The following is a 16,754-nucleotide window of genomic DNA, read 5'->3' on the forward strand; positions in this document are numbered from 1 at the left end:
TCTTCTCCGATGGAGAAGACCGGAAAAAGGTGCTGACAATTAAATTTGTTTAGCGGTCGTGAACAATGGTCAACAACCAGAATTTTACCAAAAACCTATTGGTTACCGGTAAATCAGACATAATTGACTCATTTTGACAAGTTTAATTGTTTAATTGAACTTTTTTGAAGTTTAGGGACCTAATTGCACTTTCGAGTAAAGTTTAAGGACCTATTTGACCCTTTTCTTTTATTTTTTTTTTATTTTTTATTTTTTTAAAAAAACACTCACAATGGAGTTCAATTACACTATCTATTTGATTTAGGGGCCAATTGAACTTTTTTTACTAAATTATATAAAACTTATAAGGACATTAAACTATTAAAGTAATGCAAATAATATAAATCCTAGTTTCATACTTTCATATTAGTATTTTTATTTATTACTACCTCCGTCTCATTTTATGTGTCTGGTTTGATTAACGAGGATTATTTCTAATCCTTTCATAATATTAAGTTTAGTATTAGTATGCAAAATTTATATGTTTAGAAACTACACTAAAAGTACTATTAAACACAAAAAAAAATTAAATTTAAAAATAAGTATAAAATACTAAAGATCAAAAATAAACAAAGAATAAAGAGTTGGTTTGACCAATGAATAGTAAGTATGACAGATAAAATGGGACAGAGATAATAATTAATAGTAGCAGCACTACTAGTTGTTATTACTACCGGTGTTAATATTATTTTAAATCAAAATATTTAAATAGTAAATATTCATTAGTGATTTGTTAACATATCATGTAATAAGTTGATGCAAACACATAATTATTTTAATGAGTTAAACAGAACCCAAAACTAACCAGCTCCTTATTGTGTCAACATATTAATATAAAATACCCTTAGGGTGGAGGTTCAGCCTTTTGAAAGAATATTAATATAAAATAAAACTAAACCCGAACGTGTTATTTTTATATATGATTTCATGTCATGTAAAAAATTGTTTGGTCTAATAAAATTACTGAAAGTGGAAGCGAGAAGAGTTGGATTTGAGATCTTCAAGGGCACAAGGGTTATACTCGTACATAAGTTAACTTTTCTACATCATCATATAATCTCTTCCATTATTTTCTCTCCAACTTTTTTCCCTTTTCACCCTAGCTATTTGGTGAGTCTTACACTCTTTCACATCATCTATTATTTTATTCACTATCTTATAATTATAATTTCAAATTCGATTTTAAATCAAAATAAATTTAAATTACAAAATAAAATAATTTTTGATTTACAAAATATAATTTCATAAATTAATTTAACGTACACAACATTCAAGTTTGCATTTGAAATCGTCTACAAAACAAAGTAACATATGAAAACCAATATAAAATATTAAATACTAACAACTAATACAACTAAAAATAAGTTTAACTCAAAATTCCTGTGGTCAAATTTAAAAATAAATTTAACAATCTCTCCATAAATTGATTCCTCCCTCCCCTCCATCCCTTCTTTCTCCCCTCTTTTTTTCTGCATTGAAGATGTCCCAAGGCCAATCAAATTCTCTTATTAACTACACAAATTTTAGTTTTTAGAAAGGAGAAAGTAGCAATAATACCCTTCCTTAAGAGGAGGGTAAAGGATAGGAATAGTAGAGTGAGTTTAAACATTATTTAGGCGTGATTAGAAGTCGAATACAATAGTGACAAATTGGCACTGGCTCGTTCGTTGCAGAAAACATTTTCCATTGTATTAAATATCAATTCTTTTCCTATAAATGATAAAAATCATCTATATTTTTCATTGGCACTATTTAGTTATTGCCAAAAAAATCATGCAGCACTTACAGAGTTACAGGCACTCGTAATTACACAACTAAATTTCCATAGTCTGACGAAGAAATTCACTATGTCTCCATCCGTCGTCCTAAACAAGTACTGATTTATATATATATTTTTTCTTATTGTTCGATTTCTTAAAAGAACTATAAAAACAAAATAATTAAGGAGAAAAAAAAATGAACTGTAATCTGGCAATCACTATATCAGGGTTGTACTCGGTATCTCTCTCAAGCATCATCATCATCAGTTGTTTGACCAGGAGTTCCGGCTAGCCAGCCCCATACACCGCCAGAGCCCTGCCTATGCTTTGAGCTTAAGGCAGCTTGCTCAGAAGCGGCCTTTTGTCTCTGGAGGAGTTCGAGTTCCTTTTTTAAGGTATCCATAGTCTGTAGCTTCTGTCGTAGCTCTGCCACATCAACCTGTTAATGCAAATACGGTATTATATAACCATGCCAAACCTTCTTAAGAGTTCAGCTAGTCTTTTTTCTGAATGAATAGAAATAGGCATATTGACTTCCACTCTGAGGAAAATATACTCCGTTCAGTCCATTGGAACCCACTTTCTCGCCCCACCCACCATCTACCCCTGAGTCCCTGACCCCCCACCCCCGACCCCCACCCTGCCCAAAATTTTTTCAAAGAAAATACCCAACAAAGAGCCTCAATGGATAAGATACTCAATTAAGGGGCAGATCTTAACTTTGCTTGGAGCCTTGGACTCTTCATTAAATTAAATATTAATCAGCAAATTCCACACAGGTTCCATTGATGTAGTGTACAAACAAACACCAAAGTAAAACAGTGTGTATATAATGTACATGTATACACACACTCACGCAGGTCAGCTGTCAGCATGTACGGCGAAGGGGGAGCTAGGAGTACAGTGCCCATCAAATTTAAAAATGTTAGTGTGATACAAATATTTTCTAATTGGCCCCCAAATATATTTCTAGTATGCTTTGGCTACCTAGATTATTTCCTAGCCCGTTGCAGAAAGAAAATATTTTCTAAATTATCTCTTGATCTCCTAACATAATATCATAATTTAATATTCACATAATAATGCATAGGCAAAACAAGTAAACTTAAAAAATAAAAAATAAAATAAAAAAATAAAAAATAAAAAATAAAAAAATTGTATGTACCTCAAGTTTGAAGCATCTGGACTGTTCAGCCGCAAGTTGACTGCGTACAGCTTGGAGTTCCTATATACGCAAATAATTTTATGATTTAAAATAATTTACTTCAAGGTTTAGTGACAGTAGTATCTTGAAAAATTAATTACTTAAAAAATAAAAATTAAAAAATTAAAAATTAAAAAAAAAAAAAAAAAAAAAACCTATTCTATTAACCACATGTAGCTTCTTCCTGTAAACATGGAAGGCATAAAAATCCACAGCTCTAGAGATTTTGGAGGCCACAGTTGAGACGGGATTCCTTTTGGCATAATATGCAGTAACTATTTGTGCTTTAAATATTGGAACAGAACCAAGTTTAATTACTTAAATTCAGTAGAAATAGTAGCAAAAGTTACTTTGTACAGGTCTCTGTTGCGAGTCTCTGCATCTGTTAAATCTTGCTTAAGCTGGAGAGTCTGCAATTTTTCTTTGTTGAGAGATGATTCCAACTCCTCCTTTTCCGCCTTCAGGGTTGATATAAGATGTTCACTTGTTTCATCAACTTTATTCACCTGTAGAATGCAGGGGATGGTGAGAGAAAGAAAGGAGTATGAAACAAAAAGTGTACTCTGTAATTTCATACATAATGTGGCCAGAGCTTCAAATATAATCAATCATAGGATATCAAATATCAATTGTAGAACATCATAAATCTATTGAGAATTCTTAAGTAAAGAATAGTCCAACTAGAACCGAATGAAAGAATGAAATTAAAAATGAGGTTAAGAGAAATTCTTCCACAACCAGCAGCTACAGCCTACAGAAGATTATTTATGAAATGATATATGGGCTGTTCCTCAATCCAAGATACTATTGCTCCAAAAATTAAGAAGAAATTATGTTTGTAATTAGTAACAAAACCCATACTAACAAGTGTTTTTTCAATCACAGTACCATTGGCTCTGAATCAACATTGTCCATAGCAAATTCCCTAATTTTTCCATCTTGTCCTGTTCCAAGTTCTGACTCCAAATCTCTGGTTGGATTTGTAGCATTATGCACAGCAGAAACACTATCAGGAACTGGAGTCTCTATCATCTTTGATTGCAAGGTAGATTTGTGACTTGGTTTGAGTAAATTGACCTTGAAATAATGGATAAAGTTCAAATCAGAAGAAAGGTGAATAGAGCAAGGCCGTGGAGAAATAATAATAATAATAATCCAGCCTAACCTCATTGCTATACTGGCCATTATATCCACCAAACGAGACCAGAACATCTTCACCATTATAGGAACTTAGGGCCAGACTCAAGCCCTGTTAGAAAGAATATTGGTTTTGTAAATAAAGCAAAGTCTCATTCTTAAACATCATAGCCAAATATCTGCTCATCATAAACATTTAACATCGAGTTTGTATTAGCCTAAGATTATCAAACAATAAGCACTTAAGATAAAGGTAGCTACTACACAACAAAATACAACAAGACAGCAAAGAAACACTCCAATATAACCTGGGATATTAATCATTCCAAGAGAAAACAGCACTGTTTCAGTTACCCAAGAGAGCAATTGGCACTAGGTGATCTAATTAAACATTGACATTGTCCCAGTTTCCAGTCTTCCCCATTTGGTCATTAGAAAATTGTATATTTCCTAATAGAAAAATATTAAGGTGCTTCCTGTTTGTTCTTGAATTCTTTTACGGAGTATCAATTAAAAATAAATACATCCACCTTCATACCAAATTACCAATCCACTTAAAGCTCAAAAGTGAAGGATAGTGAAAGTTTGACTTTCAATGCAATTTCTCCATAAAGAAATAAAATATCCATATCTACTTTGATGTTGATGCCCGAATAAAATGGAACAATCAAAATCGAATCAAAGGAGCATTTAAGCATTTTACTTTCATGATTTGGAAATTTATTATAAAAAAAAAAAAAAAAAAAAAAAAAAAAAAAAAAAAAAATTAAGACTACTCTATAATTTCAAGTGATTAAATAAATGTAAAGTATATAAAATTATAATGAATAACCCTATTAAAAACAAAACAAAACAAACAAACAAACAAAAAAAATACCTCACAGGCCAGAGGAACATGACCTTGAACAGAAGTTACAACAGACCACACCAGTGCAGACATGTTCAGGACAACCATTTCAGAGACTCCTGCAAAAGGAACACACACACACACACAACAAAGTTTGATGCCAAGTGAGCACAAATCATGTGCAAATAAGAGGCATCTTACAACAAAAGTCACTCAGCAATCTCAAAATCCAAACAGAAACCACATCTTTGATGAATTGTTGGGATAACCACCACTAAAACAAATTAGCTTGGTTATAAATTAATAGCTTCAGCTACTAAGTTCTATAAGGATAAAAAAGCAGATAAACATTGGAAGGCACAAATCCTTACCACTTTTATTGTTGCCTCCCCCGACAATAAACCAATTCTCTCCAACAGTTGCACCAGCATGGCCAGCTCTTGCACTTGGTATCTCACCTTGTTGAGTAGGCCTTGACCACTCCATCTACATACTCAAATGATGGCATTTATAAACCAGAACCTTTCGAGGCAACTAATAAATACAAAAATTGAATTCAATGTCTCACCGTTTGCAAATCAAGGACATGCAGATCATTGAAGCAAGCAGTATGAGAGCCCCCACCAAAAATAAGAAGGTAACGCTCAGCATGCACTGCTGCAGCGTGATCAGCTCTTGGAGAAGGAGGCAGACCCCTATGCAAAGGAAAAGTTAACCAAATAAATGCAGTTGCATATATGTAATTAATACAAGTTCTACTATTCAGTTACATGTAAATCCACAGGATTTCAACCACAGCCAAGAGCATGCAAGCTTAAGATCTTGATTGAAAAGGAAAGCATATTTGAAAAACATCACCTTTAACTAGAAAGAAACACCTAAATGGTGAGGACAACCACTACAATACAACGGAATAGCACAAAATTCTAATGTTATCAAATAAGCATACACAAATCTTAGACTAGGACGGGAATGGGATTTTCCAACTTCTGTGCAATGACTTCCTACATTCCAATAGTCTTCAGATATGTCAAGATGAGCAAGAAAACTGAAGGGAAAGTAAACATGCTTCTGAAATTTTCAAGTGTCATACAGCATATTCATTTCATCCCAGGTCATGGTTTCCAAGTCCAGAATATGCAGGTCATTCAAGAGTGATCTTTTTGCATCTTGCCCACCAAATACTACTAAGCTTGTCCCTACAAGGGTGACTGAATGACCTCCACGAGAAACCTACAAGATCAAGCACAAAAATTTACTTGCTAGTGCTATGCATAGTAATTCAGTTATTCCAACCAGACCGGCACAACAGCTAAACACTTCTTTGACAGAGATAGAAACAGAGGAAATGACAATGCTAGATCACTAATACAAAAATCTTTAATTTCATGAAATGCAAAAGCACATTGAAATTGAAACTCCCAATTAAAACTAAATATCCTTCAATCTTCATTTATAGTGTTCTTTATCTAAAAGCACCTTTTAAATTATTCAGAAATAAGTTGAAATCATTCAAAAATATTGTGAAAAAAACTGTCAAGTGAAATACTGGAAAAAGTTTACGCATAAAATAGAAAAGAGAACAGAATTTTAATGAGATAAACAAGCATACCGGTGGCTTTCCATATGTCTTCAAAGTTGACCAAGTACACAATTGCAAATCAAACACCTTCACTGGAATTGAAAATGAGAAAAGTGTTTAAGTGGCCAAACTACGCTCAAGTCAAAGAGATGACAATGAAGATCTTGATAAGTTGTCAGCAATATTCCTGCCTGAATAAGTTAACTGAATTCACAATAAATCCAGTAAACGAAATTGCACAAAGAGCTATGGGAATCATAACTTTCTCTTTTTCACAAAATGTAATGCAAAGACAGGCGTCTACACAGGAACCCCAAGCAATAATAGGCACTAAAATGTGTCCTTGAGGACTTTTCATTTTCATTTCTTGTTTAACCAAGATTTACTGTGCCCAAAAGAGAAAACTCCTATAGTATTTTGAAGTTATCAGGAAAAATACCACAGATATGGATGCAAGGCTAAATTTTTCATTTAGTTCTTAGTGTGCAAAGACGAGCATTCTGGTTGTAGGATGAGAGGAAAGGTTGACTAGAAGGACAAAGATGTAAAGCAAGAGCGCAAAGTGAAGGAAAAGGGGTACTAGTGTGTTATTTCGTGTTATTTCCATTTAAAGAAATCCTCAAATCCTGTCTATAAAGTTGAGGCAATAAGTAAGATTCTAAAGATGAGGATATTATTCACACAAACCCTAAAACTGAGGACAAAAAGCAAAATTAATTCAATTTCCACTTTCAAAAATCAGAATAATCTTTTATAGGGCTTCACCATACTCTTTAACAGGAAATCATGGTAGTTAATTGTCTTCCTTGGGATTTTAGATTCTTTTCACAAATAGAGAACTGTCATGGAATATCTGTAGAATATATACTTTAACAGCTGGAATTTTCAACAGTATCTATTTTTCTTTTCTTTTTATTTTTAGAAAGGTAGTAATGAAATAGATATTGTGTCATCAACGTCGTTGACAAAGTAAAAATCCAAATCCATTGTGCAAAATGAGATCGAGTTCTAGTGGCATGTACAAACCTTGCAGAGCTTCAGAAGGATCTCTTGTATGTCCACCTACCGAAAGAAGCTTATTTCCCTCCCATGGTATCTGTAATACAGAAAGAGCACAACTATGTGACAATAGTGAAAATAAAATTTAGAACATGCGGTAATTCTTAATGACAAATACAACACAACCGGATGCCACCACCTAGTGCAGAATATACATCTCCGTCACTATACTAACCAGGGAGTGTCCGGCACAGGGAGTCACTGTCGGAGAAGAAGCCTCAGCAGCTGATTTAACCTCAACCCTGGACCATGTCCAACTTTTCAAGTCCAAAGCCTGCACACCAATTCCCCATCATCCACCCAGATAACATAAGTGAAGACTAAAAATGAATATCCAGCAACTAAAAAAGTGAGCTAAACAGAATATTTGGAAAGTGGATTAGAGGGAATGTCAACAGTAGTAAACAAAAATCAAGTGTCAGTGTTCTACCAAAAAAAAAAAAAAATAAAGTGTCAGTGTTCTACCAGACTGAGCGTTACGGATGTAATGATGCATATCACAAAATAGATTATAGGATTTAGTAATGTAATATAAATAGTCTCATTAATAAGAATCCACAGATACCAAAGGTAGTTTGCTGCCTGTAATGCTCATACCTGGAGATCACTAAGGTAACGCCCATTGTGATTCCCACCAAAGATATACATCCTATCATCAATGACAGCAGCACCATGCTGTGCGAATAAGGAAAAGCGTTAATTGATTAGAACATGAAAAGAAAAAAGAAGAAACAAATAGATGAATAAAGAGTTTCAATAGTTACATAGTCAACACAAGTGAAATAGTGAATACCTCATATCGAGGTCTTGGACGTCGACCAGATATTGGAGGTGTAACCCATTGATCATACACACTAACTGCACCAAAGTCTTCTGACACAACATTTTTGTCTTGAGTCTCTATTAAATTACCATTTTCAGCAGAAATAGTTTTTATCTCAGGCAAAGCATTTCCATTTCCTACAACGGTCTCAGCTTTTTCATTGTGCTGAAAGCAAAGGATGATATGAACAGAGGAAAGAAAAGAAAGGTTAAGATAAGAGATAGAAACAAAATTCTGAATGCAACAAATTCCACTTTGATTTCAAGTACAGCCAAAAAAAACATTTCAATGAGTAAAAGAATTGAAGGCATCTCCTTACCATCACAACCTTCATGACAATATGACCCAATGTGGATCATGGTGCAACATATAATGGTAAGAATTAAAAATGAAATAAATAAATAGCAACTAATTATCAACTTATGCAGAGCTTCATATTGTTCCGAAATTATAGGCATTTCCATAGAGTGTTCTACTTAGATAATACTATAATAGACATAAAAACCTAAGGGGGCGTTTGGTTCAGGTTATATAACATAACCAAGGGAATGTGACATTCCAAAGTTCACATTCCGGTGTTTGGTTCATATTATCTTAAGGAATCTAACATTCCCAAGGAATGTCACATTCCCTCCACATAGGATTTTGAAGGGAATGTGATTCCCTTCAAAATCTTAGGTAATGTAAGATAACCTTGGTTATGTTAGTTTATTATTATTATTATTATTATTATTATTATATATATATATAATTATTTTTGTAATTATATATATATATATATATATATATATATATATATATATATATATATATATATTTTATTTTTATTATGTTATGTTAGCATATAAAATAATTTTGTTTTTCAAGTTCAAGATTTTAGTTAATATTTTAAAATCATGTAATTATATATGATACCGTTATCTTATTTATTTATTTTAATTTTTAAATTTATTAAAATATATGAAAATATGTTAAGGATATTATAGTGTGTATAAAAGATAACCTAAACCAAACATGATTATATTACATACCTCAATTTTAACCAAACACAGGAATCTAACATTCCCAGTAATCTAACATTCCCAACAATCTAACATTCCCTAAGGTAATCTGACATTCCGTGAACCAAACGACCCCTAACAGTTATAAATCAAGTTGTCCCTAAATTTCATGTAAAAGCTCTTATAAGCTAGACTCCTCAACTTCAATTGTTCAATGATATTAAAAAATTAAATGTAAAAAAAAAAAAAAAACAAAAACAAAAACAAAAAAAAAAACAAAAACAAAAACAAAAAAAAAAAAAAACAAAACAAAACTTTAAAAAACAAATTTAATTATAAGAATCTTGGGTGATGAAAGGCCAATTTACAATCTCCTCAACTTTTCTCAAGTTAAAGAGATGTGGCACATGAAAATTTAAATGGATTTCAACTATTTTCATTCTAAATGTCTTGGTAATATTAGCTAGCAGGACCTGCTTTTAAAATCTCATATGCATGAAGGGGAAAAAATATCCTTGAATCAGCGTAAATGTTATAGAACACTCAATTTACCAAGCATCAGAAAATAATGCAATCAGCATTACAGGGAGATAAACAAAAGTAAAAGAAACTGAATGAGACAAAATATTTCCAACTGACATTCATTTCAACATCTACAACAGGCTCCACAGAAAAATTTGAGGCCCTAGAGTACCACCCTGGATCTTCTTCCTATCCATAGAAAGAACCAAGAACTGTTAAATGTTAGTCATAAAAAAAAATTATTGCAAGAGGTACAAAATCAACTCTATACAGACCTCCAATATTTTCACAAACAGACGCATTGCCTCAGTGGAAGCCATGTTCCCAAGACCATTCCAGCTTCAAAAGTAGGAAAACCCTTTAGAACACAATAGAACACTAAGAAAGGTAGTGATGTATTTTAAATATTCCCATCATCTAACAGTGTAAATTAATAACTAGGGTCAAGGTCAAAATTTCCTTGTCCAAACAAAAAGAAAAAGAAGCACCTAGTAGGGGTGGCATAGGTCAGGCTAAGGTTAAACCCAAAAAAATTTCAGGTCCTCTGAAACATAACATGTCATCTAAACCAAACTTTGTTCAGAATTTCAAATTCTATGGGTCAAGTCAATTCAGGTTCTGGTTCTTTCAGGTCCTCTGAAAGATAACATGTCATCTAAACCAAACTTAGTTCAGAATTTCAACTATGGGTCAAGTCAATTCAGGTTTTGGTCATGTCAGGTCAGCCAAACTAGTACTGTAATAAAATCATAAAGTGCAGCCTTTTGCACTATAAGAAATCGTGCTACTTATAACATGCCCATAATACCACTTCATAGAAAGATATAGAAGTACTACATGCCTAGATGAGTAGGCATTAGATAAGCTTCTGACCTAGAATCTAATGTACCAATATTGTAAGACAAGCAGTTTTTTTTTTAATTTACTTTACCAACCAGCACTTAATGAAAACCTCTAGCAAACATAAACACTAAATTAGAAACCACAAGTTGGAGTTATTGATGCCAACCTGTTCCATTTGCTTTGCTCCACTGGACTCCAAGCTTTAGGTTTAGGAACCTTACAAGGCCCAACAGTTGCCTGTTAAAAGAATAAAATAAAAAACCATCAGTTCTACTACAAAGACACTGAAAACAGAATGAGCAAACTGAAACACAGGCATGTTTCTAATGTTCAGCCTATAAATTTCAAATGTCTTTTAAAAATTAAAAAGGATAACTCAAAATTTACCTCTGTTTCTACATAACACCCTAGCAGAGTGATTTTTTTGGGTCACATTATAGGTTTGCACCTCTAAGCTGCTCCATCGTTTGGCCTATTTAAACCCTGGGCCAGAGAGGGTAACCTGCTAGTGACCTTTACGCTGCACTAAGCTTCTCACATGGACACCCAAAAGCAGGGGTTGGAGAAACTTAAAAGCCAAGAGTCAAAGTGATACGGCACTCAAGCCAAAACCTAACTCCACAACAAAAGTTAGCTCAAGAGTGGAGGTTTGACCACAACATAAGTACCACTTCACAATCTCTTGTAGAGCTGATATGAGATTGTATCATTGCCCACCCCTTGAGAAGCCAATGTCCGCAGTGGCCCACTCTTCGGACTCTTCTCGACACTAGGTAGCCCTTTCCTAAGTTGCCCTCTCCACTAGGCTAGCACCGGACAAGCAAACGACTCTCACTTTAGATAGCTTTCACTCTAGACTCTTCTCGGTTGCCTTTGAACCTTATCAAGCATCGAGTAGTCCTTGGTAGCCCTTTCCCGCCACACACTGGCCTCTCAATGAAAGCACTAACTGATACAACACTCAAGCCAAGACCATAACTCCACCACAAAAGCTAACACAAGAGTGGAGGTTTGGCCCCAACTTAAATGCTACTCTACAATCTCTTGTGGAGCCGATATGTGATCGTATCACAAAACTCCTCCCCCACCCCTGCCAACCTAATCTATCCCCAAAAATGTAACCATCTAGATAAATGCCTTAAGTTTTTGAATACCAATCTCGTATGCAAACTTTGTTTTAAGTCCTATTCAAATTCATCAAAATTCAAATTGTTGAATTGTGATGACTGATGAATATGAAGTATGGCTTTATTTATGCAACTTTGTGTCGCTTTTGTGAGTAAATGTCACTTTGCTTTGCGCTTTAAAGAGATCCAAACTTTGTTGCTTCATTGTGTTTTTCACTTTCAAAGAGTTTGTCTTGAACTGTATTTACTAGGCATAAACATGTTTTTTTTGTACATAAATGTGCTTTAAAATACTTGCCTATGTTGACTATGAAATTTTGCATGAGTTATGCATCAAAATTACATATATGCCCTTTATGAAAGTTTTGAAAAGAATATGATAAATGCTGGTGCAGAGGTTCTCTAATGCAATTAATGCAAAGCTATTAGTAGAATAATGGACTAACTAAAGCGCTGATTCAATATTAGTGAATATATCAAACCCTATGTATACATGATTAGAGGGAGATAGAATTAAATAATTTAAGTTCTGTTTATTTCTTGGAGAAGTAGCCAAGCAGGTGCCTGAATTGAATTGCCAAAAAATAGAATGCCAAATATACCTATTCTATGGAGGCCATGGTTAACTTGTTAAGGACATCGTAGGAATACGGCTATGACTGACTTTCAAGGTCTAACATTCTTCCTATACTCAAGTTAACATTCTGAGCTTTGTTTAAGTCCTGGCTTTCAATATACTCATTTGACCCTCTCTTACCCTCCTACAAAACATACATCCACCATTACAATTTCTAATTCTATAATCATACTGCATAGGAAGTAGGAACTAGGAATCAATGAGCCCATCCTGCAAACATACATCCACCATTACAATTTCTAATTCTCTAATCATACTGTGTAGGAACTAGGAATCAATGAGCAGCATTAACTATTTTCGACATGTCTGCATTACCTCCATCCCCTTGTGATGATAGAGTAACAAATCACTGGGGCCGGTCCAACAAGCAAAGATAAAGCATAAAGAGAAAAGAAAAAAAAAAAAAAAAAAACAAATGGGGAGCCTAGATCTAGCCATATATCGGCGAAATAGAATTCACCAAGCACAATTTCAAAAAGAATCTCCCAAATCAGTGCCGATTAAGCAAGATAAACCGCAATTCACAAGATGCTACATTAAATCACCCGACGCTAATTGAACAAGCAATACCGCAATCCGATCATTCAGAACCTTATATACGAAACAGAACGCAAAACAGAAGCATCAATGATGAGGCGAACCTGCTGATAGAGGGCGTAGAGAAGTAGCGCGACGTCATTTGAGAACTTTGAGATGACGCCTTTAGCGGAGTCGTCAGATCCGTCGAAACCTACGTAGGCCGCTGCCGCATAGAACCTCTCCGGGTATGCGAGGCCAGACCTCGCCCTCGCCATCGCTGCCATTCACCACCACCTCTCTCCCTCTTTTTTTCTCTCTCTCTCTATCTCTCTCTCTCTCTCTTCCTCTCTCTCTCTCTCTCTATATATATGTATATATATATCTATATACACAGACCAGATGGCGAATATCTGAATCTGAGTTCAGCTCGGACGACTCTCAGGTATATGTGAATTTCAGTGAATTGTCTTCCTGAAGAAGAACGTCGATTTGAACTGAAATTGAGGTGAATGCGCCTAGAACAACTATATACGTTGGCAACGTACAAGCTCATTCCATAAAGGTACAACAAGTAGTGTTGTATCTTAAGCATCATTAGTTATACCTTTCCAACAATTAAACATTTTCGTCAGCAGTCGGTTTTTGATTTTCTTTTTAATTTTATTACGTTAATGATGACGTCTTGTTGGTAACTTGGTAATATCAAACGGAGTAAATTTCAATTTTGGTCATGTTACTATTATGATTTTATTAATTTTAATTCACGACTTTCAAAACTATTAATTTAGTAGCTTAACTATTCAATTTTTATCAATTTTGATCACTCCGATCAAATTGTCGGTCAAATGTCACCGAAAATTTTAATTAACCAATTAATGTTTAATGTAAGGGGCAAAATCGTCTTTCTACCACAACAATAATCTCTAATCGTCTTGTCTGTGTCCCTGCATCTCCGATTCTTTCCCACATTGTCTTCCTCGCATCTCCGATTGGCTGTCTACTTTCCGAAAGCTCGTCGCCGGAAGTTCATCGTCTTTCGTAGGCTTCTGTGAATCAGTTTGCATGACCTCATCGTCTTTCGTAGTGGGTTGAGAGCTTTAATTTCTCTCACTTGAATGCTAGCATCTCTCTAGTTTCCCACCATCTGAAGTTCTTTTTCCTTGCACGAACCTCCACTGCCGAATTCATTTGGCTTGGATTTAATTATGCAAACATATGTTATTTTCGGAATTTCCAAGTATTTGAGACTGCTCCTTTCCATTTGTGACTTGTTCACATATTTGAATGGATTTCTACTGGGTTTTCTCGCCGGCTACTCCTTGAGTTCCGACGAGTGGGAGCTTGTACAGATTTGTTGGCTGGAGACGGACTTCCAGAGGCATGGGTTTTCCGACGGCATACACGGTTCTCCGGGAGGGCATCAACGGTAGCACTGGTTTTCTTTCCAAAGTTGGAGAACATTCTCTGTTTTCCATGTGTTAATTGTAACACTTGACTTTCAAAAATGTTAATTTAGTACCTTGACTATGCGCGTTCGCACACACTTACTAGACATTTAATGCGCGTTCGCACACACTTAATCTAATCTAGACCATTAAAAAATATTAGATGGATGCACATGATGTGTTCTCACGTTCTCACCTAGAGCATAATCAAGATGAAAAAAATCATTAAAAGTTTCTATTTACATTAATTAGAAATGACAAGTCAAATAATTTGAAGATTATTAAATGATTGATGACCTGATCCCTTCTGGATTCATTGTTTTCATTTTTTTTCTGTGCACAATTAGTTTGAGTTGCCTCTTCAAAATTATTAAGATCCTGATTTGATGGAGAGCAAAGCTCCACTTCATATTGAATTGAGCTACACCAGCCATTTGAAAAACAATCATTATATGCCAACACAGAATACCTTTATACTCAAACAAACGACATGAGCAAGAAGTGTCAGATGTCTTCTCATTCCAGAATATAATAAAGTCTTGATTTTCCTCAAAATCTTGCACTCTAAATGTTGCAGTTTCACCATTTGCACTTTCTCTATTAGGGTGACATGCAACAACTCCCAAAACCTCATTTTGGAATTTTTTAAATATTGCATGGGTGTACAATGCTGCCATTTGTTTTCCAAAGGGTGAGGGAAATTTCAATCCCGACTTTCTATGCCATGTCTCAAAATCAGCCTTAGTCTCATCTTCCCCATTTCTCGCAATATATTTTTTTACTGGTCGAGAAACTCCTTTAATGTAGTTTTGTGTTGCATGCATTTATCCAAAATGGAGCTAACACTTTCCAATCTTTGCATTGTACAAATTGCAGCCAAAAAGATATTGTTCATATACACCGGAACCCACCTCAGGCGATCTTCATACAGTGATTTAGTCCACAAGTCATTTCTTAAATCAAATCTTTCAACAATTTTCAACCATCTCTTTTGGAACTGTTCATATGTTACTGACTTCAAAATGTATATATTAAACTTAGTAGAAAATTTTTCACATCGTCTTATGATAGAACCAAGCTTCCCTAAAATTTTAATTACTCAATATGTGCCACAAACAAAATGAAATACACAATTAAAAAAAAAAACAAAAAACAAAAAAAAAAACCATAAAACAAAAACAAAAAGCAGAACACGGCCAGCAGCAAAACCTTATCACCGTCGACCAAACACCACCAGCAGCCCCTACCCCCAAATCCCCTCTCCTAGCGTCGCACCGCCACAGCTGCAGTTCCCCGCCACCACACCCCCTACCAGCGCGCCCCCTACACCCACACTAATCTCACAAAGACAATGGCCACCCAAATTTGAGCAAAAATGTACTGCACTAGTACTAAAAAAAAAAAAAAAAAAAAAAAAAAAAAAAAAAAAAAAAAAACAACCTAAATCTACTAAACCCGCCCTCAATCCCACCGTCCGACCCATGAACCACCATCCCCCCCCCCCCCCCCCACACACACACACACAACACGGCTGAGATGGAAACACACATGCATATCACCCCCCCCCCACCACCACCACCACCACCACCACCACCACCACCACCACTACCACCACCAAACAGTCACCGCAACACAAAGATAAAAACACAAAAAAAAAAAAAAAAAAAAAAAAAAAAAAAACGGAAATGACAAAAGGGGAAAAAAATTATCTCGACCTACACCCCGAGTTAGTGGTCTCTCGCGCTTGGCTTCATTGCGGTCCTCATCGACGACCATCGTCCGCTGCTGATGAAGAAGGCGAATCCAACGACGTGGGAGAGTCGTTCGACGCACGTACGCTAAAGAGAGAGATCGAGAAAGACAAAATAACTTATGCGCGTGATTGTAGAGGTAGAGTTTGATCCAATTAAATCAATAGTAAAAACTCAAAATTACCCTCCCTAACATAAAAACAGGCGCACGATACATTAAAATTCCCATAAATAATTAAATCAATCCTATCCATCGAATTTTAAAATCCAACGATCGTAACCAATCAACACGTTTGTATTTTAAGGGTTGTTTGTATTTTAATCGCATTTGCACACACTTAATCTAGATCAATCTAAACCATTAAATTTATTAGATTGATGCACAAGATTTGATCTCACAATGTCACCTAGACCAATCTAGATCAATCGCATTTGCACACACTTAATCGTGTTCACAC

The 16,754-nt window shown here is 34.9% G+C and overlaps 1 protein-coding gene across 2 annotated transcripts; it reads right to left on the reverse strand.

Moving 5' to 3' along the window:
• Nucleotides 1-1,744: 1,744 nt before the first annotated feature.
• Nucleotides 1,745-13,605, reverse strand: LOC109155416 (acyl-CoA-binding domain-containing protein 4-like). 2 transcript variants are annotated; one of them, XM_019303116.1, is made up of 18 exons: nucleotides 13,223-13,605; nucleotides 10,984-11,054; nucleotides 10,250-10,313; nucleotides 10,092-10,163; nucleotides 8,422-8,616; nucleotides 8,226-8,303; nucleotides 7,804-7,902; nucleotides 7,596-7,665; nucleotides 6,600-6,661; nucleotides 6,081-6,220; nucleotides 5,556-5,682; nucleotides 5,359-5,473; nucleotides 5,018-5,106; nucleotides 4,169-4,252; nucleotides 3,892-4,080; nucleotides 3,354-3,509; nucleotides 2,965-3,024; nucleotides 1,745-2,238 (listed from the first exon to the last, which is right to left on the reverse strand). In XM_019303116.1, exons 1-18 carry the CDS (start codon nucleotides 13,382-13,384, stop codon nucleotides 2,047-2,049), a joined length of 2,025 nt encoding a protein of 674 aa, XP_019158661.1. In that variant the 5' UTR covers nucleotides 13,385-13,605; the 3' UTR covers nucleotides 1,745-2,046. The 2 variants fall into 2 exon arrangements, with proteins under 2 accessions (XP_019158661.1, XP_019158662.1); XM_019303117.1 differs by lacking the exon at nucleotides 13,223-13,605 and having other exon boundaries at nucleotides 10,250-10,332; nucleotides 10,984-11,038.
• Between the last annotated feature and the right edge of the window lie 3,149 nt (nucleotides 13,606-16,754).

The sequence above is a fragment of the Ipomoea nil genome, unplaced genomic scaffold (assembly GCF_001879475.1).
Source record: "Ipomoea nil cultivar Tokyo-kokei standard unplaced genomic scaffold, Asagao_1.1 scaffold2701, whole genome shotgun sequence".
In the NCBI taxonomy this organism is placed as follows: domain Eukaryota; kingdom Viridiplantae; phylum Streptophyta; class Magnoliopsida; order Solanales; family Convolvulaceae; genus Ipomoea; species Ipomoea nil.

Bases quoted from the DNA above. Each gene is read 5' to 3' on its own strand.
- LOC109155416 (XM_019303116.1), bottom strand. From the start codon at position 13,384: ATGGCAGCGATGGCGAGGGCGAGGTCTGGCCTCGCATACCCGGAGAGG. The intron at 8,304-8,421 runs GTATTCACTATT...TTATTCGCACAG, and splicing joins GTCCAAGACCTCGATATGAG to CATGGTGCTGCTGTCATTGA. The intron at 5,683-6,080 runs GTATGACACTTG...TCCTTTGCATAG, and splicing joins TGGGATGAAATGAATATGCT to GGGTCTGCCTCCTTCTCCAA.